General features: G+C 42.9%; 3 protein-coding genes across 8 annotated transcripts in view; 2 read left to right on the forward strand and 1 right to left on the reverse strand.

The window, feature by feature from the left end:
* Zfp174 (zinc finger protein 174) overlaps nt 1-11,538 on the forward strand; it is a 25,266-nt gene extending 13,728 nt beyond the window's left edge. Inside the window, exon 3 of the mRNA XM_011245945.2 lies at nt 10,905-11,538. Coding sequence (XP_011244247.1) covers nt 10,905-10,972 — 68 coding nt within the window. The 3' untranslated portion in view covers nt 10,973-11,538. The remainder of the gene's footprint in view (nt 1-10,904) is intronic.
* Zfp597 (zinc finger protein 597) lies at nt 627-23,460 on the reverse strand. Of its 2 annotated transcripts, none has more exons than XM_006522576.4 (3): nt 23,371-23,460; nt 10,233-10,359; nt 627-5,813 (listed from the first exon to the last, which is right to left on the reverse strand). In XM_006522576.4, exon 3 carries the CDS (start codon nt 5,662-5,664, stop codon nt 4,714-4,716), a length of 951 nt encoding a protein of 316 aa, XP_006522639.1. In that variant the 5' UTR covers nt 5,665-5,813; nt 10,233-10,359; nt 23,371-23,460; the 3' UTR covers nt 627-4,713. The 2 variants fall into 2 exon arrangements, with proteins under 2 accessions (XP_006522639.1, NP_001028331.2); NM_001033159.2 differs by lacking the exon at nt 23,371-23,460 and adding an exon at nt 11,142-11,457.
* The window catches only part of Naa60 (N(alpha)-acetyltransferase 60, NatF catalytic subunit), a 32,286-nt gene continuing 19,017 nt past the window's right edge, over nt 11,579-24,847 (forward strand). For 2 of the 5 annotated variants that reach the window (NM_029090.3, NM_001290689.1), the window contains exon 1: nt 23,702-23,889. The gene's annotated coding sequence lies outside the window, so the exon portion shown is untranslated. Of the gene's footprint in view, nt 11,665-23,297; nt 23,890-24,847 lie in introns of those variants that run through there. The other 3 variants (XM_006522680.3, XM_017317155.2, XM_006522679.2) reach the window with 3 other exon arrangements.

Consider the following 24,847-nt stretch of genomic DNA (forward strand, 5'->3'; position numbering starts at 1 on the left):
CACGTTACTCTCACACAGACATGCTCACTCAGTCCAGAGTAACCTCAGGGCAGATGTCTTCTGTCTATAGCCGTTTCCTGCTGAGACCTTAGAGGTGTGGGGTGGCCATGGGACAGACCACACCTACCTCACCAAACTGCACTGCTGCATGTCCAGCTTCAATAGCCAGAGCAGTGTACACGTGCTGATAGAAGGAAACACCGGAAGTGGCCTCAACATTCGGCTTCCCAACTGGCTCCGGGGCAAATGGAATCTGTTAGCGCCAGCCTATACACCAGGATTGCTCCAAAGCTACAGGAAACCGTAAGAGATAACTATTTACCATACTTCTTCCCAGCTGAACCTGTCTGTTTGACAACAGTTGCTCAGAGGCGGCAGCGATACCTTTCCTGTACCGCTACCGTGCAACTAAGACTGTGAAGGTGGGTAGACATCTATTGCAGTCTTGGAATAATGCTGAAACTTTATACTGAATTCCGGGAAACAGGATACGCTATTTCCTTTATCATGTGAAGTATATTCATTCACTCTTTCATATTCTCTAAAGTATTATCCAACCAGCTGTTTCAAATTTACATTACTGCAACAGAAAATTCTTGAAGTATATATTTTAAAAGTTCACCACCTGCTGTCATCACAACATTTATTGGATGATAAATTGCACATCAGAGGCACACATTCACAGTTGAGCTAAGACCAGTGAAAATCCATCAAAAACAAAAAACAAAACAAAAACAAAGCAGTAAAGCTGAAACGTTAAACAGAAATGCATACAGAAACCTAATTAGGCATTAAGATAACTAGACATGGTAGAATACTCTTAGGTATTTATTTAAATGAATATGCTGTATCTTCTTCCTCTCTAAACTGCGCTTGTAGACAAGGGTCTCAATTTGAAGAGACAAAACATCTGTAGTTAGACAGGTCTTGGTAAGATAAGCAATAGCCATTTTTTTTAATATCACTTAAATAGTTCTAATAAACAAGACTAAACCAGTTAAATATATATTTAATAAACATCTTTACCTTTTAAACAAATAGTCAAAGCAAAAGCAGTTTCCTACTGAGATCCCCTGACCTCAAGAAACATTTAAAATAGGTTCTTTTTTTTTTTATAAAAGCTGTAACCTACCCCTCCCTTTGTATACAGTAAATTACAGATTTAAAGCAAAATCTGTATTTTTAGATTGTTTGACATCTTATAGTCACCAGAACAGTGCTACTTAATTTTATAGAACTTTAGGCTTCAAAGACAAAAATGTCCTTGAAGTGCCTGAGCTCTTGTGCTGGCTGTCTTCAGTGTTATAGAGACAGATGGACAAATTATTTTTGGCAGCACAAAACTAATTTGTGTTCTACTCCTTCAACAACAAAATCGAACAGCTCTTAAATACAAAGTGCAAGTACTAGCTAGCATCTAAATCCCACTGGGAAATGCTGTTGGCATCAGAAATAACAGTTTAACAGAAACTGGTATCCCCACCGTCATGGTAAGGAACAGTTTTATTCACATTTTTATCATGGCATCAAAAAATCCACAAAGCTTTGAGTTCACATCTTCAATACCAAGTTTCCACACTTCATAACATCAACATTCCTTGTACAACATGTAGATGGCTAACCATTCATAGCAACAGGCTTTTACATTCCATTTTATATTCCTGTATTGACTGTATCCAATATTCGTTATTAGCACCTATATGATTTGCTAATACCAAGGGTTAAGAGCAATCGTGTGGAATCTACCCTACTTGGCAATATTATTAGGAGGATAAGAAGGCCATCACAATAAAGGTAGCCCAAACACCACAGCTTTTTCTTCAACGTCTTAGAGGCAGAACAGCTTGAAAATAACATACAACCAATGTTTTTAGGAACAAGCACACGATAAGGAAATAACTAAAAATATTTCACAGTAACTGACATAACAGTTTTTCATTTTTTCTGCATACCAATCACCAATACCAATATCAAAGGCTATTTAACTACTCGCACATGTAGTAATAGTTTTTGTAAAAGTCCTCTTTTTCCCTAATCTTTTGTGAGTGGTCTTTCAAAGTCTGGAGAATGCAGAAAACCACAAACACTGAGAGGTAAATTGTGAATTCCATGTTAAGATGTACAGCAAGGCTGGGCAGTGGTGGCGCACACTTTTAATCCCAGCAACTCAAGGCAGAGGCAGGCAGATGTCTTGAGTTGAGGCTAGCCTGGTCTACAGAGCCAGGCCCAGGACAGCTAGAGCTCCACAGAAAAACCCTGTCCTGAAAAACAAAACAAAAAGATGTACAGCAGGACCCGAAGCATAAACTCAACTTCTTTGGTATTTCTTTAGAGGCAAAAACAAATAAAAAAGGTAACAACTTCCAACCTTTCTATCAGCCATTTTCTCATTTCTTTTGGTGCCAACTCTCATGAGTAAGGGGGCTCTTTTCCAGTTTTACTCCCTGTCCTTCAACTCTTCAGCCTTCACCCAAACATTAGAGCCCATGAGGCACCATAGCAGTTCCTCCCTTGAGAAGCAAGAGTAGGAAGCTAATGCTCTTACTGCTGTCTATCAACCACTATATCCCAGGGTTAGGTGAAAACTCGAGACTACCTTTCTATACAATTCAAAGCATCTCTGACAGAGGGCTGAAGAGCCCTGAAAGCCATTAAGACGCCCAACTCCCTGACAGAATGATGCTTTACATCCTAAATGTGGAGAAACCAGCCAAATCTGACCTTGACATACAGGGCATACAGTCTCAACTGTGGATCAGCTGAAACAGTGGCCTCTAGGAGGGGGCAACAGCCAGGACAGGATGACAGATGAGGCAAGGCTGTCGACTTCAGTTTATCTCACTCAGCAACAGTGATCTTCCTGTCTCTAGTAAATATTAAGAACTTAGTTGCACGGCTGGTGTCTTTTTGTACATGAAGTTCTCCATTTGTACTTCTATAGAAGAGACACTGCCCAGTTACTTACTACGTTGCAGCCACTGGCCTTCAAGAGGGCTTTTTGTTCATGAAATTTCCCAGCAGTAATTCTATTTTAATAAATACTGTTGCTTTTATAGTCCACTTAAACAGAATGAAATCATCCTTGCATACTAACCAAAAAAAGAGTTAAGTTTTACTAATAGGTATATAATCCATTTTGCTGTAAAGTGTAGTTCTATATGAATGTAGACTTACATTCTTGGTTCTTTTAATAACCACACTGTATGACAATATTTTGTTCTAATATTTATCTGTAATACCAGTACCTAAAGACATATATGTTATTATTTTGATTAAAAACTCAACAATGTTATATGTTTTTTTCTTTGGAGATGGAGAAGAGGAGTTATAATTTAATGAAAACAAATCTGATTTAATATACTGACAAGGAATTCAAGCATGAAGCCGTAGAATCTTCTGTGGCTTTTTAAGAGCAATGAAATAAAGCTCTGGATAAAACAAAGGCCACAATGGGCTCCAGGCAGTAAGTCCCAGGGCAGCCTCCATAAGGACTGTCTCCTTCTCCCTCTCCCCACTTCCTTGTCTCTTAGTAGGATTAACATGTGGCACAAACACCAACAGCGAGTAGTGCAATGTCACTGAATTTAGATGTCAGCCTCATTGCAATGTGCTTAGCAAAGGATGGACTTTACCCTCTGAAAGCTTCCGTTCATCTATAAAACATGGACAGTCGCAGATTTTTTTTTGAAGATTAAAAAAAATAATATAACCACAGTATTTAGCATGTTCTCTAAGAAGTAGTTCTAACTATTCATAACCAGCCTGGAATGTGCTTCAGTGGGATCTGGAGGAAAACCCCCTTAGAAAGGAACAGGTACTCCCTGTAAAGTCTAACGTTGACAGTGTCAGGACCTATCCCTGCCATCAAGTCTGAAAGTGGACTGCCATCAAGCTGTTAACTACCTGGACATGGTGGCATATACCAGTAATGTTAGCACGTGGAAGATGAATACAGGAAAATGATGATTTTGAGGCCAGCCTGGGCTCCCTGAGCAGGGAGACTCTCTCCCCACACACTTTAAAAAAGTGCCTCCCTGCTCCCTACACACACTTTTAAAAAGTTGGCAAATTTGGTAACTTTATATGGAATCCTAAACTAGAAATTCACATTTAAAAAAAAAAAAACCAAACATTACACTGAAATAGCTTTAACAAAAAAAGCATAAAAACAAATATAAAAACATTTATTTTTCTAGATATATCATGTAATAGGACTGGCAAAAAATAAATTTCCCCTTCCTAAAATATTCTTAGAAATAACATTTTTAAAGAATGAATTGTAAAACAACCTTCATCTTAACAAAAACTGAATTATTTTGGTTTTTGAAAGAGTCCCTCTATGTAGCCTTGGTTTGATTGGCACACACTATGTAGACTAGGCTGGTCTTTACATCACAGAAATCCTGTCTCTGCTGCCTAAATGCTGGGATTAAAGGTGTGAGCCACCATACCCAGCAGTCAAAAACTGAATTTTACAGTTTTATGCTTCCCTGGCTCATATAAATGGAATTTGATCAGTAACTGGGTTCAAATCCTGACTTCACATACTATCTATGTAACACTGATTTATCTCCTCAGATCTAATCAGATGTGATAATACTGAAACATTCCATGGAATGTGTGTAAAGTGCTTGCTTAGCACAGTGCCCTGTGCACTGCAGTGTTTACCACCACACAGACACTGAAGAGCCCAATTCGAGCAAAGGCTTGTATTTACTTGCTGTTTCTCCTATGGGCTCGTTTATGAGTGACGAGCTGCATACTCACACTGAAACTCTTCCCACACACTGTGCATTTAAAAGGCTCTTCTCTTCTGTGGCTCTTCTCATGGGATACAAGCTCTGACTCGAAAGCAAAAGTTTTTGTACATGTTTTGCACTTATGAGGTTTTTCCAGGTCATGAATGGTTTGGTGAGAGACAAGCTCCGAGAAACAAGGAAAAGTCATGTCACAATCAAGACACTGTAAGGGTTTGAATCTGGAGAATGAAAAAAAGTCCTCATCATCAATACTGCAGTTTTTCGAGTCCTCCTTATGGTCTTTCTCAGGGAGAGTAGGGTCTGAGGGCTGCTCCAAGGTCTTCACACAGTGTGTGTGCTGGGGCAGTGTGTCTGATGAACCTCTCTCTTCAGGCAAAGCCAGATTTGCTTCCCGATTGTGGTCAGCACATTCATAAGATTTCTTATCAGTATGACTCTTCTGATGTTCTGCCAATCCTGGGAGCCACATAAAACCTCTCCCACATACACTACATGTATATAGTTTCTCCTTTAAATGGCTATTCATGTGCCTAGACAGGTGTGACTGCTGTCGGAAGCTGGCAGCACACTCGGTACACTTGTAAGGCTTCTCACCAGTGTGGATTCGCTTATGTGTCCTCAGGTTGGTTCGGTGACTGAAGGTCTTCTCACAGGTACTACATTTATACTTTTTCTCTCTTAAATGAATTTTCTGATGCAAAACAAGGTATGTATTATCACTGAAGCTTTGGTCACAGTCAGGACACTTGTACACATTTTTGGCTTCTTCCCAAGGAACTTCAATAATATCTGAAAGTGTTTTAACTCCTAAACATTGAGATAATTCTACTAATGGGGTTTGGTTGTCAATGGTAACCAAGAGGCTTATAAGTTTGGTCTTGCAAGTCAACGTTCCACCTGACATTTTGTCTTCAAGTATTTCATCATCCTGCTCAGATTGCTCAGAGTAGTGAACAACGGGTGCAGCAATGGAGTCCTTTTCTAGAGACAGCTCTTCAAGTTCCACAGGCTCGAGGCTCAACTCCTGACTGCTTTCAGTCTGGTCTTCCCCTCCTGTTCATAAAAACAAAACAGACACCACCTTTAAGTAACGCTAGAGAAAGAACATGTTCAAGTAGTTACACAGAAGACCAGGAAACTGAATGCTATCACATAAACAAAATTAGGAGCCAGCAGGCTCTCAACTTCCCCATATCAAAGTCTATCCATACGGGTGCACTGCAAGGTTCCAGGTCAATCTGCACGAAGGAATGGAGAATGTCTCTAAAACAGGCTTCAGTGGGATAGGTAGTAAGGACCTTGGAAGGCAGTGCCCAGAAATGTAGTTTTTCTGCTTAGTCTAATTAGGTCCTTAGGATTTTTTTATTATCTCAAGTGAGAGTTGAGTAGTCAAAACTGGAATAGAAATTAGATATATTTATCTGAAAAGAGAAGACAACTACTTTAATAAACAAATTATCAAAAATAGTTCTATATCCCTAGAAGGTCTCTAGAATTTTATCTTGAAGTTCCTAAGCAGCGTTTGGCAGAAGCCTTGGCCTTGGTAAAATGCCCTGGCAGTTGTCAAAAAACGGTGGTTCCTGTCAAAATGGCACATCTCGGCCAGCAGTGGACGCTTAGGGCTCGTCCACGGTGGCTCATCTTTCCTGCCTCAGCAGGAGCTTGATGGAGACTCTTTTCCTGTCTCAGCCTACTGCCTTCATGAGAAGCTGTCCACAGAAGCAACACCTTCTTTCCTGCCTCAGCCGCCTGCTTCCGTGAAACACCACTGTAGAGAGTATCCCACAAGGGGTGTCCCACAGTGTCAGCACTTCCTCTCTAGCCCCCAAGTTCAGAACTTGCAATCCTACCAATCCTCATTCTAGCAATCTCTGCCCTGAGAAGCTCCACCCCCTCAGAAATCCTATATAAGCCCTGCCCCTTTGTCTAATTCCTTGCTGTCTGCTCCCAGGAACAAGGGGCAGCCATCCCTGGATTCATCCCTCTATACCCTGGGCCATCCAATAAACTTCTTTCACCATACTTTCTGCCTAGTGGGACTCTTTCATTAGAAGAAGCTACAAAGAAAAGAACCAATGAAGAGGCAAAGAGAAGGAGCAGGGCAGAGCTCAGCTGAGGATCGCCTCCCCAGGGAGCTACAACCCCTCTGCTGAGGAGGCTTCCTCTCAGAGCTGTGTGGTTCCTTGGGCCCCTGTGTCTCAGCACCCCCTTCCATTGGGACACCTTCTCCTCTCAGAGCTCTATGATTCCTAGCTTCAGAGTCCCAGGCTACTCTTCCTCCGAACAGAATCACTTTTACATGCTTCACGGAAAACGATCACAATAGAGCTGCTGTGTATGTGTAGACTGCAAATACTGTCTTAGCTCAAGGAGGGCCAACTAAGCCTAAACCTAGTATAGACAACTCCTTTTAAATATTTTTTTCAAATATAGCCATCCCTAAATACCCACAGGTGTATGTATGGCTGCAGATTCAATTAATTGCAGGTTAAAAAAAAATTCTTTTTAAATCACATCTGTACAGGCTGGAAAGATGGCTTGGCTATTAAGAGTACCAGCTGTTCTTCCAGAGGATCTGGGTTCAATTCCCAACCACATGGCAATTCACAATCGTTTCTAACTTTAGTTCCATGGGACCTCCTAGGGCACCAGGCTTACACATCGTGCACAGACACAGACATACATTAAGGCAAAACACGCATGTACACACAAATACAAATAAATCTTTAAAAAAAAAACAAGAAAAAAATATAAAATAACTAATATCTAAAAATCCAGTCAAACTTTGCCAGGCATGTAAAGAATAGTAATCACAACTCATATAATGAGAAGAAAAGCCTACCCAAGATACAAGATACAATTTGCAAAACACATGAAACTCAAGAAGAACAAAGACGAAGTGTGGACACTTTGCCCCTTCTTAGAATTGGGAACAAAACAGCCATGGAAGGAGTTACAGAGACAAAGTTTGGAGCTGAGACAAAAGGATGGACCATCTAGAGACTGCCATACCTGGTGATCGATCCCATAATCAGCTTCCAAACGCTGACACCATTACACACGCTAGCAAGATTTTGCTGAAAGGACCCTGATATAGCTGTCTCTTGTGAGACTACGCCGGGGCCTAGCAAACACAGAAGTGGATGCTCACAGTCAGCTATTGGATGGATCACAGGGCCCCCAATGGAGGAGCTAGAGAAAGTACCCAAGGAGCCAAAGGGGTCTGCAACCCAATAGGTGGAACAATAATATGAACTAACCAGTACCCACCAGACCTCGTGTCTCTAGCTACATATGTATCAGAAGATGGCCTAGTCAGCCATCAGTGGAAAGAGAGGCCCATTGGTCTTGCAAACTTTATACGCCTCAGTACAGGGGAACTCGAGGGCCAAGAAGTGGAAGTGGGTGGGTAGGGGAGTGGGGGGGAGGGTATGGGGGACTTTTGGGGTAGCATTTGAAATGTAAATGAAGAAAATACCTAATTAAAATAAAAAATAAAAATAAAAAAAGAAGAAAAGCCAATCAATACAAATAGACCCAGAAATGACACATATATTTAAAATTAGTGTGTCCATATGCTTATAATCCTAGCACTTGGGAGGCAGAGATGGTAGATCTGTGTGGTTTCAAGACCAGCCTGGTCTACATTAGGGAGTTCCAGGATAGCCAAGACTACGTAGATCCTGCCTCATAAAACCAAATAAATAAAATCAGCAAAGAAAGTAGCAAAAGAGCTATTATATATATTTATAAATATATATAAATGTCCTATTATTTATATTATGTTCATAAACATGTGTTTGGTTACTGTTGTCTACGCTGAAGCCTATGCAGGTGCAGTGACTGTGGGTTCCCTGGTGGAGAGTTCTTCTGCAGGTCAGTAGGTGACACTGAGACTGATGAGGGCAGCAGGTAAGAGCCAGGTGGACAAGGGTGAGCATCAGGAAGGCAGAGTGCTGAGGGAGCAGAAGTAGGACGGGGGAGGGGCTCCTGTAGGCTGGCTATTGAAGATAAGAATAATTCTGGAGAGACTCGAATGAAGGATAGGAAGGAGTGTTAAAATCATCCACCAGCATCTCAGCCAAGTGTGGCCACTTGGGGTTCCTGGTACAAAGTGTTTCTGTGAGTTCACGTATGACAAAAAGAAACAGAGATGAGCTGAAAGGATATGCTGAGAAAGTTGGCAAAAAAGAACCAAGGGGACCCTGGGTTGTTAAGTATAAACATACACACACACACATATATATACACACATACACACATACATACATACACATACACACACACATACACACACACATATATACACTACATACACACACACATATATAATATACACACAAACATACATACACACACATATATATACACATATATACACATACACACATACATACATATATACACACACATACACACACATATATATACACACACACATACACACACACACATACATACACACACATATATAATATACACACATACACTTACATACATACACACACATACACACACATATAATATACACACACATACATACACGCACACATATATATACACATACATACACATACACACACATATATAATATACATACATACATACATACACACATACATACATACATACATACACACATATATTCAAGAAGATAGAGGATAACATGAACATGGCAGAAGTGGAAAATATAAGTCATGAATTTTGAAAAATAGTTTAGATGTCTATGCAGGCATAGGGATACTGCATATGGTTACTCTTACGTTAGAAAGGCAAAATACCCCCTTAAGAGAAAATCTGTTTCTAATCTTTAGCAAATGACAAGTCTCTATGTTAATGAAGTTTTCTGAGTAAAATTAATTTGACTCCAACAATTATTTAAGGAAATTACAAGGTACTGGCACATATATGAAACCATGGTCACTATTGTTGACTGAATTTCTTTTAAGAAATCATTTCAGGGCTAGGAAGATGGCTCAGCATATAAAATGTTTACAGTGTAAGCTAAGAACAGGAATTTGGATCCCCAACACCCAGAAAAAGCCAGGTAGATGTTGTGGCCCACCTTGTTATCCTGGCACTCAGGATATGGAGACAGGGGATCCCAAGGCAAGCTAGCTAACTAGACTTCAGTAAGTAGAGTGGAGAACAAATGAGAAAGTCACCTGACATCACCACTGGCCTGCACACTAATGCATGTGCACTGGCCCTCATGCTCACACAAGGGAAAACATTATCTGACTCTGACACTTGTTCTCTCCTACAAGTTCTTGCTATAGCTATAGAAATCCACATATACATGTGATTTTGATAGATAGATAGATAGATAGATACGTATACATAATACACAATATGTGTGTGTGTGTGTGTGTCACAGATAGGTCTCAATCCACCACCAGTGTGGACAAGGCATACAATGTTCATCCTAGAACTGATGAAAGTTCCATAATGCAGGAGAAACAACTGTCTTACCTATCGAGTCCAAATTCTCAAAACTCTTCAATGGGGCTTCTCTGCTGAGGGTCTTCTGAGCAGGGTGCAGACTCACACATTCCTCTTGAGAAAAATACACATCCAGATCTTCAAATAGCAGTGGTCTCTGAAACAGAAGCACTGTTGTTAGTATAAAAAGCTAGCAGGTCAGTTGAGTGTCCTGGAAGGCTGAAAAGAGCTAAACCCCTCCGCATTCTAAGGCGAAAAGGCTTGGTGTAAAATATTCCTCCCTGGGGGAACTCTATGGCTTGAATAGGGTGGGGGAGAGAGCATAAACATAAATTTTCAAACAGTGGTGTGAGAATCAAGAAGTACACCGTGAGAACGTAGTCTTTCCTGAAAAGATAAGTGAACAATTCTTGGGGAGAGAAATTATTTCGGATTCTCTAAGAAGGGAGGGGAAGGGGGGGGGGACGACACTGGCCAGCCCAGTAAGAATCCTGAGAAATAGTTTTTAGGAGTTTCCTAACATCATTCTTTGCTAGTTTGTGTTTCTTTTTCATCAGTGATTGCTCAGCTACACACACACACACACACATCACGACCACCACCACCTAAAGCTCTAGTTCTCTCCTAAGTTTACTGTTCCTGTAAACCCATAGAGCTTTTGGTGTAAAATTCACCTGGGTTTTAATTATCATTATTCAACAGGTGTGAAGCCCAGGAATCTGCCATTTGGAGACGCATTTCAGCAAGATAACTTTGAGAAATTGTTATAGACCCCTGCTAGGGCTCTCCTCCACCTGATGATTCTGAAATGAGGAAGTCGGTAAGCCAAGAAACGTAAGACAGCTTGGTCAAAGGGCTATCTGAGGAGGCGCCTCAGGACCTGCGCGTCTAACTGCCGCCAGGTCAGGACACCTGTAGGAAAATAGCGACACAATTCACCTGCTCATCCGATGTGGGGAGCGTGGACGCCATCTGGGGAAAGGAAGGGCTCCTTAAGTCCCCACGTTTGGACAACACTTCGAGTGGAGAGTCTCCAACTCCGCTGCCAGGCCTTTCCACTTCGCCCTCAAGCTCCTTTGAGAATCTGAGCTGACGGCTTCTTTCTCCAAAACAGCTCTGAAACAGCCACACTCACCAGCCCCGGAGTACCGACAACCTCGCCCAACCCGGCAGAAGCAGCGTGAAGCCACGCCCAGCCGAGACGCGACAAAGGAGGCGGAGGCCACCACAACACTCCCACGCTCCCATGCTCCCCACGCAGTAGCTGCAGGGAAACCGCCGGAAGCGACCCCCCCCATCCATCCTGCATCCTGATTGGCCAGCGTACTCCCGAGGCGGCGGTCCCTCCTTAATGGACCAATTGAGCAGCTTCCCGAGGACCTGAATCGCACCTGGCAACTGAGAGGCTATTCCTGAGCTTCTACAAGCAGCCGTTTCCGGTTCCTCTGGCTGGGTCTCGGTGGTGAGTGCCCCGCCTGTTGATATGTTCAGTCGGAGCAGTAGAATGGTCCCTGAGGGACACGGTGATTCCGAAAGCAGAGACCGGACCACTCTGGAGTCGATCACGGATGGCGGGAACACACAGACGCTGGGGGGGCCGGAGCTTTCGGTAGGAGGGGGTGAGGTGAATGAGAGGCCCCGAGATCCAGGCTTAGCTTGGGCCCAAGCCCAGTCTCAGATGGATTGTGGGGCTACGGTGTGTAAGAGGTTATCTTTGTGCAATCACAAATTCAGGTCAGGTTAGCCTTGTTGCTCGTGTCCGTTCCCGAAGTATTCTAGGGACATGAACCATTGTACCCGACAGGTGTAGTCCAACCAAATGATTGGGGCCCATAGCGGACATCGAGCGGGAATAGACCGCGGATTTCCTTCGCAGGATGTCTGGACCTGCCCTAGTGGCAAATGTTCTTGTAACCAACATTGAGCAGCGAATTGAAGATTCAAAATCATAAAGTCGAGCTCTTTCTAGAACTGTCACTAATTAGATGATCGTGCCAATTTTCCCCCCTTTGGTACTGAGGGTGAAACTACGGTTTCACGCATAGTAGACTTTCTACCACTGAGCTCAGACCCCTATCCTTGTTTTAAACTTTATTTTGAAATGAGGTTGACCCAAGCTAACTCTGAAATCACTGTATAGCCCCAGTAGACCTGCAATTAAGGTCTTGCCTCAGTACCCCTTAGTAGCTAGATCCAAACCCACATCTGGACACCTTTTAACTTTGCTTTCCTCAGCTGCAAAGAGCCCATAGTGCCTCTCTTTGATAATACAGAGGGCAATTTAAACTATTATAAGATGTTAAGTGAAAAGATTCGCCAGATTATGAGAAAGAGTTTGGGGGTCAACAAACAAGATTAGTACCTTGAAAATTCCAAATAAACCCCAGGTCTCTTGTCTCTTTCGTTAGAGATGGAGTCTTACTCTATGCCCTTGGCTGCTCAGAACTTGCTCTGTAGACCAGCCTGGCCTCCAACATCGAACACATCCATTTGCTTCTGCCACCCAAGTGCTGGGATTAGAGATGAGGCCACCCCACCCAGTGCCAACATAATCTGTTATGCTAATGTCAGGTTACTCAGGGATTGGCTGCATGGTTATTAAAACATTTGAGGTGAAGAGTAGTGGGATTTGACAGAATGTCAGGATAGTTTCAACTGCCAACAACAGAATCTAACGAAACAATTAAAGCAGTTGTGTTCATTCTGGGGCTCAGTGGCAGCATACAGGCCCGTGTTTCCTATTAAATATGTTGATAATGCCAATGGAACACAGCTACTGCATGCTAACTTTTTTTGTTTAATGGACCCATCCCAAGTTTTTCAAGAATAAAGATTCATTAGGGTTTGGCCTATCAATGCAAGTGCTCTGTCACTGGGAGAAGAGTCTGACACACTCTAGCCATCTAACTACAAAGTAAAAACTCTGGGTAAAGGAAAAATGCAAGTAGAAAGTCAGTAACATTCTCACAAGGACAAGCTATCCATTATTATCTAAATTGTCTGGGAATGATCACTAAAGACCCCAGGGTAAAAAACCCAAATGCTTCACTGACAGATGAAAAAATGAGAACAAACTTCCCTACAGACCTAGACCACTTCAAAATACTGAAGAAGAGTGGTATGTAATCCTACAGCAAAGGCATGTTCATCTCATCTTGATACAACTCATGATCATCTTTCTCTTGTTTTGTGCTTGCCATTTTTTTTCATAGATGTCTCATTTGAACTAAGAATCTTCTGATAGAGATGTAAGGTTCTGTACTTTGAACCCTGTTTCAGTTATTACAAAAAGATGAGCCAATTCCAGTGTCCAGAACCTAAGCCTAGAGTAACACTTTAGTATCTAACCAGAGAAGAGGTTAGCCCTGAGATGGGTGGAGTCAACATTCCCCTCACCTCTTGTAGTCGTTAACTACCAAGCCCAACAAGTGGACTAAGAAATAAACATGAAAGCTTGAGCTTTTGTGGTACCTAGCACCAAGTACATGGTAGTGATGCATGCCCTCTGCTGACTGAAGCGTTCCAGACAGAGGTGGAGATAGAAAAACTAAGAGCTCAAGGTCAGCCTCAATTCCATAGTTTGAGGACATCCTGAGCTACCATGAAATGTGTCTAAATCAAAACAAACATTACTTGTTGACACTTTTCACACCACTTCCTGATATTTGTAGCACAGTTTATTATTGTCTATTTTCTACCACCATCTTTGTCTCGTTTGTATTAACTGAATATATAAATCATTTTCTCCTTTCCCCATTATCAATTATGTTTCCTTTTTGAACTTTTTCCTGGCTACCTAATATATGCAGTTTAAATTAATCCAAATCTACTTCCTATGACACTGTATTTCCCTTGAGATGCCCAAAACATTGTAATAGCAAAACACTCTCATTCTGCTGAGCTTTTACTATAAATGGAGGAATTTTCTCTATTAATATATGATTATATTGTTTGTTAATGTATTAAGTAACACTGACATAAGCATAAACACAAGCCTATTTCTGAAACAAAAAACATTTAAATATCCTTCCATGTACATACATAAACACTTACACAGACACAAAAGCTAAAAAAGTCCATGATTTGCAAGATTTTTCCATTTTCACCTTTATCATATCCATGGCAGTAAAGCAGTAAAATCTGTGTGAATGGAAGCTCTCTCTCTCTAGCCAGGTGTCTTTTGTGAAGCTCTGATGATACTAATCAAGGAGATATAGATAGATAGATAGATAGATAGATAGATAGATAGATAGATAGATAGATAGATAGATAGATAGATAGATTTTTTGAAACAGGGTTTTTCTGTGTAGCCCTGGCTGTCTTGGAACTCACTCTGTAGACCAGGCTGGCCTCAAACTCAGAAATCCGCCTGCCTCTGCCTCCCAAATGCTGGGATTAAAGGCATGTGCCACCACTGCCCGGCCAATGTTATATTTTTATTATATATAAATTATGTATCAATATAGTATTTATATTGTATATAAATATATGATGTATAATATAGAATTAATATATATGTTTATATTAATAAGATGTTATAGAATTAAAATAACATAAGACTGGTGTGGTCTGGTGTAGTGGTTCTGGCCTTTAATCCCAGCATTCAAGAGGTAGAGACAGGCAGATATCTGTGAATTCAAGGTCAACCTGGTTTTCATACTGAGTTCCAGGCTAGTCAGTGCTGCATAGTGAAATACATCAGAAAGAGTGATAGAGACCAGTGTCATGGTATAGACCCACAATCCCTGCATTCGGAAGGTTGAAGCAACAGGATAGATAAGTTTGAGGCAAACCACACATAGCAAGAGCAAATCTCTCTCTCCCTGTCCTTCAAAATGCAGATACAGTTTTTCAATTCTAAAAGTAGTTCATGTGACCAGGGCATGGTGGCACACACCTTTAAGAGGTGCACTTGAGAGGCAGAAGCAGATGGAGCTCTGAGTGTGAGGTCAGCCTGGCCTACAAAGGACCAGGACAGCCAAGGCTATTACACAGAAATATCCTGTCTCAAAAAACAACCAAATAAACAAATAGTGTTAATTTTTAAATTGTCAATACTGAAAAGATAGAGGGCGTTTTAAAGACTCAGAAGTTAGTAGGTATACTCTTTGTTATAAGTGTCTGACTATTCTAGTGACTCTGACCATAAAGAAATAAGCAAGTATTTATATTTAGTATGTGCATCATCTCTTGTCCCATTGCCAGGCCCAGTCTCAATGTTAATAGAGAACCAGGCCCTCCATGGTACTCCCCTAACATTCTGACACTAGATACTCTGTGGTCACATGCTTAACTTAGTCTACCTGTGTTGGACCTGACTCTGAAGTGGTATGATCTACGGTGATCCATCTTATGTGTATGAATGTTTTTCCTGCATGTATGTCTGTACACTACATGTATGCCTGGTGTTCAAGGAGGTCATACGAAAGTGTCATATCCCCCAAATGGAGTTACGGGTAGTTGTGAACCACCATGAGGATGCTGGGAGCAGCATGGGTCCTCGAGAAGAGCAACAAGTGTCCTGTACTGCTGAGCCATCTCCTCAGCCCTACTTGTGTTAGTTCATAATAGAAAAAATTCTTTGGATTTTAGAAGTAAAATGTGTGGCTCCTGCTTTTCCTGGATTGGATGTGTGTGTACATGGTCATGAACATGCTCATTGCATGAATGCACACGCCTTTGGGGGCCAGAGGATAGTTTTTGAGATGGTCTTTTACTGGCTGGGACTCACAAATTAGGCTAGACTGGCCAATCAGGGATGCCCAGGGATCCTGCCTTTACCTCCCTACTGGGTGACAAGTGCCTAACATTTTCGTATGGGTTCAGGGATTGAACTAATACCGTGCTTACAAACACTGTACTGAGCTGTTTTCCCAGACCTGTCCTGGTTTTGATCCATGCAAATAATAATAAAGCCTTTGGAAACACATGCCTGGATAATCTCCTCTCTCATGACTGTCTCATGGAGCCATTCTTCTCCTGAGGACTCCCAAGACAGAAGCAGATGTTGGACAATGAGTGCTGCTATGCTCACTATGAAGAGGCTTATTTTTAAAGGTTGTTTTTTAAAACAAGATCCTGGAGAAGATGTGTTCAGATGTCATTGTGGAAAGGCTAGTTTTGGAAACTGAGTTTGTATCCAGGTATGTCAGGAAAATTGTGATTCAAGTAAAGGACTTGTTTCTATTGAGGGATCACATGTCATCACGCTTTTGTCCTTGACAGTGGGCATACTGTAAAGGTCTTAGGTGGGTGTTTCACTGCAAAGTTAAGGACACCTTTCAGGGTTGTTGAAAAAAATAAAAGAATATATTTGAAGGATTCCCACAGTACTTAACATGGCAAATATATATTCTCTCATACTCAGTTCTACAAATTCTGTTTCCACAATAATCACACAACACACATAAACACACACAGTGTAATATCACAGATCTCCAAAGCAGTGTGTGCTCTGAATCCACAATGCCTTGTAAATAAATGAAGAATTGAACTTCAAAGCTTGACCCTTGTACTGTGTGTGTGTGTGTGTGTGTGTGTGTAGACTTTCATGTTCGACTACCTGTGCATGTGGAGGACAGCCTCAGATGTCACTGCTCAAGTGCTGTCCACATTTTGGTTTGGTCTGGTTTTTTTAAGACAGGATCTGTCACTGGCCTAGAACTCATAGCTCATTAGCTCGCTGGCTGGCTGTTGAGTTCCAGAGACCTCCTTTTCCCTGCATCTCCAGTGCTGGTATTATAGGCACACCACACCTGGTGGTTTTCTTATTGGTTTTATATGGGTTCTATGGATCAAATGTGGGTTCTGCTTGCATAGCAAGTACTTTTATGCATTAGGTCATTTCCCTAGCCCCACTTTGTTTTTGAAACAGGGCCTCAGGGTCCTCCAGGCTAGGCTAGAACATGTTATTAAGCTGGAGCCTGGCCTCAAATTCCTGATTTTTCTGTCTCAGAAGTCCGGGAATTACAGGCATGTGTGTCACCCCAGTCAAGTACACACTTGGATTTTATTTCTGATGAGAGTGTTTCACCATGAGAATAAAATCCCTAAAGAGATACCAGGAAACTGGTAACTGATTTTCTGAGACGTCTAGGACTAGAATCAACCAGGAAAGATTTCCCCTGGGCATCCTTTTATTCTGTCTAAAGTGTCTGCCACAGACATGCTATCCTTCTTTTTAAAAAATGGTTTCATGTCAGAAAATCACTTTTTGTGAAATCAGACTCAAAACATCTTGGGCACATTTGTAAAAATCATGTAAAGTTTAAATGTAGATGGTTCTTTTAAATTAAAACAAAAAACAAAACCAAAAATGGAACAGGGCCTGTTAGCAACTATCTGTACAATACAAGTACCTCTAGGGAGGTAGAGGCAGGAAGATCAGTCATTCAGAGCCAGCCGCAGCTAGATGACATGTTCAAGGCTAGCCTGGGTTGCGTGAGACGCTGTCTCAAGAAGAAATTGCGAGAGAGAGGGAAAAAAAAAGCAGAAAGCAGTATGGTGCTCTCTGCCTCAGTTGTTCAAGCAGGGCACTGGCCATGTGCACTGCTGTAACAGGTGGTCTTCTCACTCTTGGAATGAGAGAGCACCAGTAAAAACCTTGCTGGCAGGCAAATGGGTTGGTTTCCAAAGTTAAAATGTGCTTAATTAAAACCAATTTTAACCGACATTCTAGGAACTTTTCCTAAAGAAACTTCCCCAATTTAGTATTCCTCCACATAACAACATCCTTTCAATGGTGGATCATTACCCATTTAGTAGAAACCATATCTCAACTTTTGATCTTTTTATGGTACGATACTTTCCTGAGGTGTGGGGTCAACCATTTGAGCAGAATAATCATCCAGCACTCTGCAGTGCACTATGTTGCCTGGATTGTTTGGATATAGGTAGTCAAGAGATTACATGAGATGCTGATATTCTCTTTTAACCCAGGCTTTGTCTTAGACATTTTCTTGCCAAACTAGAGACTTATATAAGTGTTCTAAGCATATTAAATTAGGCAAAGCAATGATGTTTGGTAGGTTAAATGTAATAAATTCAATGTTTAGGAGATTCCATGTAACACAAGCTAGCCTCAAATTAGTTATGTAGCTAAGGAATACCTTAAATTCCTGATCCTTCTGCTTCCAATTCCCAAAGTGTTGGGAGTATGGACATGTACCACTATGTCCAACTTTTTTTTTTTAAGATTTATTTATTTATTATATGTAAGTACACTGTAGCTGTCTTCAGACACCAGAAGAGGGCATCAGATCTTGTTACGGATGGTTGTGAGCCACCATGTGGTTGCTGGGATTTGAACTCAGGACCGTTGGAAGAGCAGTCGGCGCTCCTAACTGCTGAGCCATCTCACCAGCCCCTATATCCAACTTTTAATGTTGTGTGTGTGTGTGTGTGTGTGTGTGTGTGTGTGCTCACACGTGCACACACTCAAGCACTTGTGCAAATACACATATTATTATGTACATGCTGTGGAGGCTAGAAATACATGTTAGTGACTTATTGTGGTTTTGGTTTTGGTTTGAGACAGGGTCTCTCACTGAACACTTGTCACATTGGCTAAGCTGTCTGCCTGTCTTGGAACCCCACACACTACACATGTTTATGTGGGTGCCGGGAGTCTGCAAGGTCTTCATCCTTACACAGCAAATGTTTTACTGACTGAGCCTTCTCTCCAGCCCTTAATGCATTTATGGCTGTACTACTCAGGGTTCTCTAGAGTCACAGAACTTATGGATAGTCTCTAGATAGTAAAGGAATTTATTGATGACTTACAGTCTGCAGTCCAATTCCCAACAATGGTTCAGTAGTAGCTGTGAATGGAAGTCCAAGGATCTGGCAGTTACTCAGTCCCACACGGCAAGCAGGCGAAGGAGCGAGCGTGAACCTTTAATCCCTGATGACCTTGAACTCGGAGATCTCCCTGTCTTAATCTTCTGGAATCCATAGCCACTATGCCTCAGGATCTCCATACCAAGATCCAGGTCAGAAACTTCTATCTCCCAGCCTCCAGATTAGGGTCACTGGTGAGCCTTCCAATTCTGGATTGTAGTTCATTCCAAATATATATATAGTCAAGTTGACAACCAGGAGTAGCCACTACAATGGCCCATGATATTTTTAATCTTATGGTAGGTTTAGCAGAACATAAGCCTCATTGTGAATGGAACAACCTCTGTGAACAAAGTGTGTCTTCTAACTTTCAGTATTCCTCATCAATGCCTAAATATTGTTAGAATAACATGATACCAGTCTCTGTTCTTTTCCCCAAACCATCTATCTACTGCCTTCCTCAGACAGATCAGAGGTAAGATGTAAACCATCTATCTACTGCCTTCCTCAGACAGATCAGAGGTAAGGCCATGGGCTGGTGCCTTCCAGACAGTGGGTGTTTAGTATCACTTAGGGTTGGAGTTAGGGATCGGTGCTAGACTTTGTTCTCCTACAGGCCAGATAGAGCAGGAAGACCATGAAGAAGAGGACCAGGGGGAATATTAACACGCCTCAATTCCTGACTTTGGAGATTCTTAGGACTTCAGAGAAGAAGTAAAGAGCCTGGCACGTTGTTGAAAGCTTACTGCTGACTCTGGGTCAGAGAAGCCTGATTACATCCTCGTCTCCATAGCTAGGAAACTGCTGGGAGCTGAGGCAGAATTTCTCTTTGAGGGCCATGCTCGGCAGCTTGGTTTCTCCAGTTTGCCAGCTTGCCCCCACTGCAGTACCTTTAGCAATCTGTTTGACCAAAAGCCAGAAGGTAAAAGGGGCCATGAGTAAGCCAGAGGAAGACAATTCATATGCCTGGTAAAGTACTTAGGAGCCAAAGGGAAAAGAAGCAGAACTCAGCACAGTGGCTCCAGATGAAACAAACCAAAGGGGAGAGGGGGCAGCTTTGTTCAAGCTATAGCAAACTTAATTCAGTAACTGAGGCAGGGAATGAATGGTCATTAGAAAGCTATAGCCTTTAAGTAAAGTGGAGGAAACATGATAAAATACATCAAACGATAATGAAACTAGAAGGCAGAAGAGTCTTAGATGCTTAGTACTGCACCGTGCTGATTCAGACCAGTCTCAGTGACCAGAAGATGCCTGTCCCCCAACCCTGTCCTGTTTGGGCTAGGGTTAGCTGAACTCATCAGTGTGTCAGGGCAGAGCAAGGTGACATTAATGGAATAACCCTTGTAGGGATGACTTTGGAACCAAGGCTCTTTGTTTTGTCTTTTAGGGGTCAGCTACCTCTCCTGTCACTGTAATATCATAGTGCTGACCTTGTCCTGAGGACAAGTGAGATTTGCTTAATTAATGCAATATCTAATGCACAGGAAGCTCCAGGAACATAGCAACCGTTTCCTCATTTGTATTTAAGATGGTGGTTTTAGAGCTAAGAGAAGGCCTAGTGAATCAAACACTTGCTGCGAAGTGTGAAGAGTGGAACTCGGGTCCCTGGAGCTCACATAAAAGCTGGGCAGACGTGGTGGTCTCCTGTAATCCCAGCACATGGGAAGCAGAGACAGGGAATCCCTGTGGCAAGCCAGCTAGGTGGCTCAGTTGGGATTGGGGAACTCTGCTTCAGTAAAGAACATGGCGAGCCATCAAGGAAGACATCTGACATCAACTCTGCGCCTACACACGTGCACATGCACCTGCATACATATGTACCCATACAAATTTGGGCCCGCATGCACACGAGACAGGTTCTCATCAGGCAGTTCTGAATTCTTCAAATCGGTGCACCAAGGCTTTGCCAGGTTCTTTTAGAACCCCGGGAATGTCTTTACTTTGTCATCACCCAGAATGTGCTTCTCAATCATTACTGCCGTTTCCATTCACGTGGGACCCTGTTGGATGTTGTTCTGAGTTAAATGCTAATTCTGACTGAGAGTCTGACAAGCCCCAAGGGGATGCTGATACTGAACCCCAGCTCATATGATAGAATGAGGATGCAGGTTGGGGTTGGCTTCTCCTCTGTCACTGAATAGGTTTATCACTATGTTGCAGCATGTAGATGCAGGGGAATGGAAAACAAGCTATTTTCTTTTCATAGCCTCACCTTTTTACTTTGAAGTTTCAAATCTGAACATTTGGATAATGGAGAATACACTTAACATAGTTTTCTCGTTGATGTGTTAGCAATGTTATTTCAAGGCTGTGTCACAAGTTGCACTTATCACATGCCCTCTTGCTTCAGCCTCTCCTGTGCCAACACACCAAGACCAATCTTCAGTAAGTTTAATTAGAAATAATTTCAGTAATGACACACAAAGTATAATTGTATTGAATGCTCAAAGTGCCTGAATGGGTCTAACCCTGCTTCTCACAGCTGCTTGCATACAGTAGCACGAATAAATACATTAGTCTAGAGTTGTAAATTATATAAGTCTTCATTTTGTCACAGTGATTTTCCATTCCTCCTTAAAAATTAACAACTAGGGCTGGGGAGATGACTCAGTGATTAAGAGCACTGACTGCTCTTCCAGAGGTCCTGAGTTCAAGTCCCAGCAACCACAAAGTGGCTCACAACCATCTGTAATGGGATCTGATATACTCTTCTGGCATGTCTGAAGACAGCTACAGTGTAACAGTATAAATAAAAATAAATAATATTTTAAAAATTAAAAACTAATACTGACATAAAAGGAAAATATAAAGGTTGCTCTACATAGATTTTGCTAGCCATATATATCATACTTAACAGGCAAGACTGTTAGCTATTTATGGTTGATTTGTATCTATCCGGGGATGGAAGTGTACAAGGCTGGCAGCCTTCTACCATTTAGTGACATATGAAACCACAAAATTCTACAATTGAGGTACACCTTACTTTCCAAGATGTTTAAAGACTATGGCTTTTTATGTTTCTAAGATCGTGATGTTTTACACAGTTTGAGACACAAAAATGTATTGATGTGCCTTGGACCAGCCTCAGTCAGCCTCCCTCAATCCGCGGAAAAAAATTTCAGGGTTCCCGTTGCAGGCAGGCATGGAGTTGGGACGAAAAAGGTGACAAACAGACACAGACACAAGGGAGTGCTGTATCTGGATGTAATTTGTCAAATTGAGCACCAGTCTTATATTACAGACGAAAAACAAGAAGGCTAGGCGAATACATTTGCCAAGGTACATTGGTTCTTACACAAAACAAAGAAAATGCATACATAAAAAGATAATGGGAGCCAGGCCTTGTTTACAACTGAGAATAGAAACAATCCTTAATTAAGATCAGCCAAACACAGGAGCCAGGTGAATGCTCTGATGCAATGCTAGTCTATTGTTAAACCCACCTACAGTGGTCCTTTAGTAAATACCTGATTATGCTATTCCTCTGGGCCTAGTGAAAAACCTGCACCAGGGGAATTCCATTCTACTAACCCTTTCATGAGTAATACTCCAACCCACCTATTTCCTAGGCCATTGTGTATTCCTGTGTTTGGGTGAAACTCAGCTATTGTTCTAAGTAATTACTATGCAGACTGGCCCTGAGCTTTTCTAGCTCTGTTCTAGTAAATTGTAATGTCTGATTATTTTCACTGTCTCTACTAGAAGTGAATTTGAATGTTACTGAATAGGTAACATTCTTACTGAATTCCAAGCTCAGGGTCAGGACATTGGAACACTGACAAAGGCTTAGCTATATGTCAAAATCAATCCTTAAAGGCACTTATAATAAAACAATACTGAAAGAGAGCACACGAATCCATACACCAGACTAACGCTGGGACAGGGTTTGAGTATACGTGCTATTGGAATGCCAAGGCTCCAGGAGGCGAAGTTTCCGTGAAAGTCTTCACCTCATGACTGCTTCCAGGTTTCTAAACCTGTAATGCGAGTCACTACTGGAGTGGATGTAGCACTGATGTATTTCTTGGATATTAATATTTTTTTAAGGTTGGTTGAGCCTTTGACTACATACCATTTTAGTTATCTAAAAGCAAAGAATAAACTGTTGGTCAGCAAGCTTTTCTCTGGTTACACGAACTGAATTATCTCTGAATTACATCTGGATATAGAACTCCCACCCCCACCCAGCCCTGAAGGCCAATGTCACTTGTCCACTGCAATGATAGCTCACGACCACCCTTCTGTGGCTGTCAGCGCGAGCGCGGGGCGGTGCCTTTTGAGTCAGGGCTTCTAGCAATCACCAGCGCCAGCATCTATTAATACTAACCTCCAGTGGGGGAAGAGCAGGCCAGCGGCGGAGCCGTGCGTCTCAGGACTAGGGAGGCCTCGGAGCTCCTCTGACCCGCTTGATCGAGGAAAGGCGCCCTCTGACCCGCTTGATTGAGGAAAGGCGCGGAAACCCCGGCCCGCCGCCGCCGGTGTCCACGCATGCACGCAAGGGCAGCTGGGCGGCTCGCAGCTGTCTTGAGCTTCCGCCGCCAGTGCGGGAGGCTTCGGGAGCAGGTCCCGCCAGCGGCCAGAGGCTTGCCAGCTCCCAACATGGTGGCGGCGGCGTCAGGGAGGGCGGTGCCACATGGCGTAGCAGCCAATGATCTTCCGGGCTGCGCCGCCGGCAGCACAGGAGAGGCGGAAGTGCCGCGGGGCCGCCTTCCCTGTCCCGGCTGCGGCCCCTGCCGGTTACATAATCTGTCGCGGGGGACCGCGCAGTCCCACGTCCGGCTTCCCGGCTCCCCCAGGATGCGCTGAGCCTTGAGACACCGTCCGCTGCCGCCGGCTCCCGTCCGAGGTGAGGCAGCCGGGGGCCTCGGCGGGTGCAAATCGGGGCGGTGAGGAGGTCGCTGTCGCGACACCGAGGGCACTGCCCGCCCGTGGGAGGCCGGGTTTTCCGGAGAGCCCCTTACCCACCCCTGCGCGGGGCGCTTCTTAGCGCCCAGTTTGTTTCCGTGACGGCGGCGAGGGGCGCGGTGGGGCGTCGGGAATTGGCCTTTCTGGGGACCCTCAGCCAGTAATTGCAGGAATTGGGAGATGGAAAGGCGGCATCCTCTGGTTTTGGAGGTGAAGGGTCTGGTCGACTCTTCTAGCTCCAGCCTGCCTCCCTTAAGGGACTTGTTGAGCTGGGGGTAATTGTCGACTTTTTGCACGCGTGAAAGCCGAGGACCCTGCTTTAGGTCTGTCGCGTCTTTTCATTCCAGCAGTACTTTTGGTATTCCGGCACATGGAAGCTAAGCGGACCCTCCATAATCGCCTCTGACTTATTTCTTCTGAATTGGAGAAAACATTTGCCAAGGAGAAAAGGGGATCTATGACCAGTGCTGCTGTCTTGGGCTGGGGCTGTGGAGAGGGTACTCTGGGCCTTCTGAACCTCCAGCAAATGCCTGCCTTGCTGGTGTCAAAACCCAAGGCTTGGGGAGCCAGGCTGCAATAAACATAAACTTTGGCTCCTTTATTGATCTCTTAACTCTGCCAAGTCCCAGAGCCATGTGCTTTTGGGTCATTCTTGTCACCCTTTGGTCTTGAAAGAAGAGACTCACAGCCTAACTCTGTGGCTCCTGTGGTGTCTGGAGTGCTAATTAAGGAAGTTGCCAAAGAGCTTTTCCTTTTTCAAAGTACTAGAAACATAAAATCCCTGAATTAGTCTTGGCTTGTCTGCTGGCTTGTGTGACCCAGCAGGCAAAGTCATGTTACTCCCGAAATCATCTATGCAAAGACTTGAGTCCACAAAACCATGTGACATGGAGGAGAGT

Source organism: Mus musculus, chromosome 16 (assembly GCF_000001635.26).
Source record: "Mus musculus strain C57BL/6J chromosome 16, GRCm38.p6 C57BL/6J".
Classification (NCBI taxonomy): domain Eukaryota; kingdom Metazoa; phylum Chordata; class Mammalia; order Rodentia; family Muridae; genus Mus; species Mus musculus.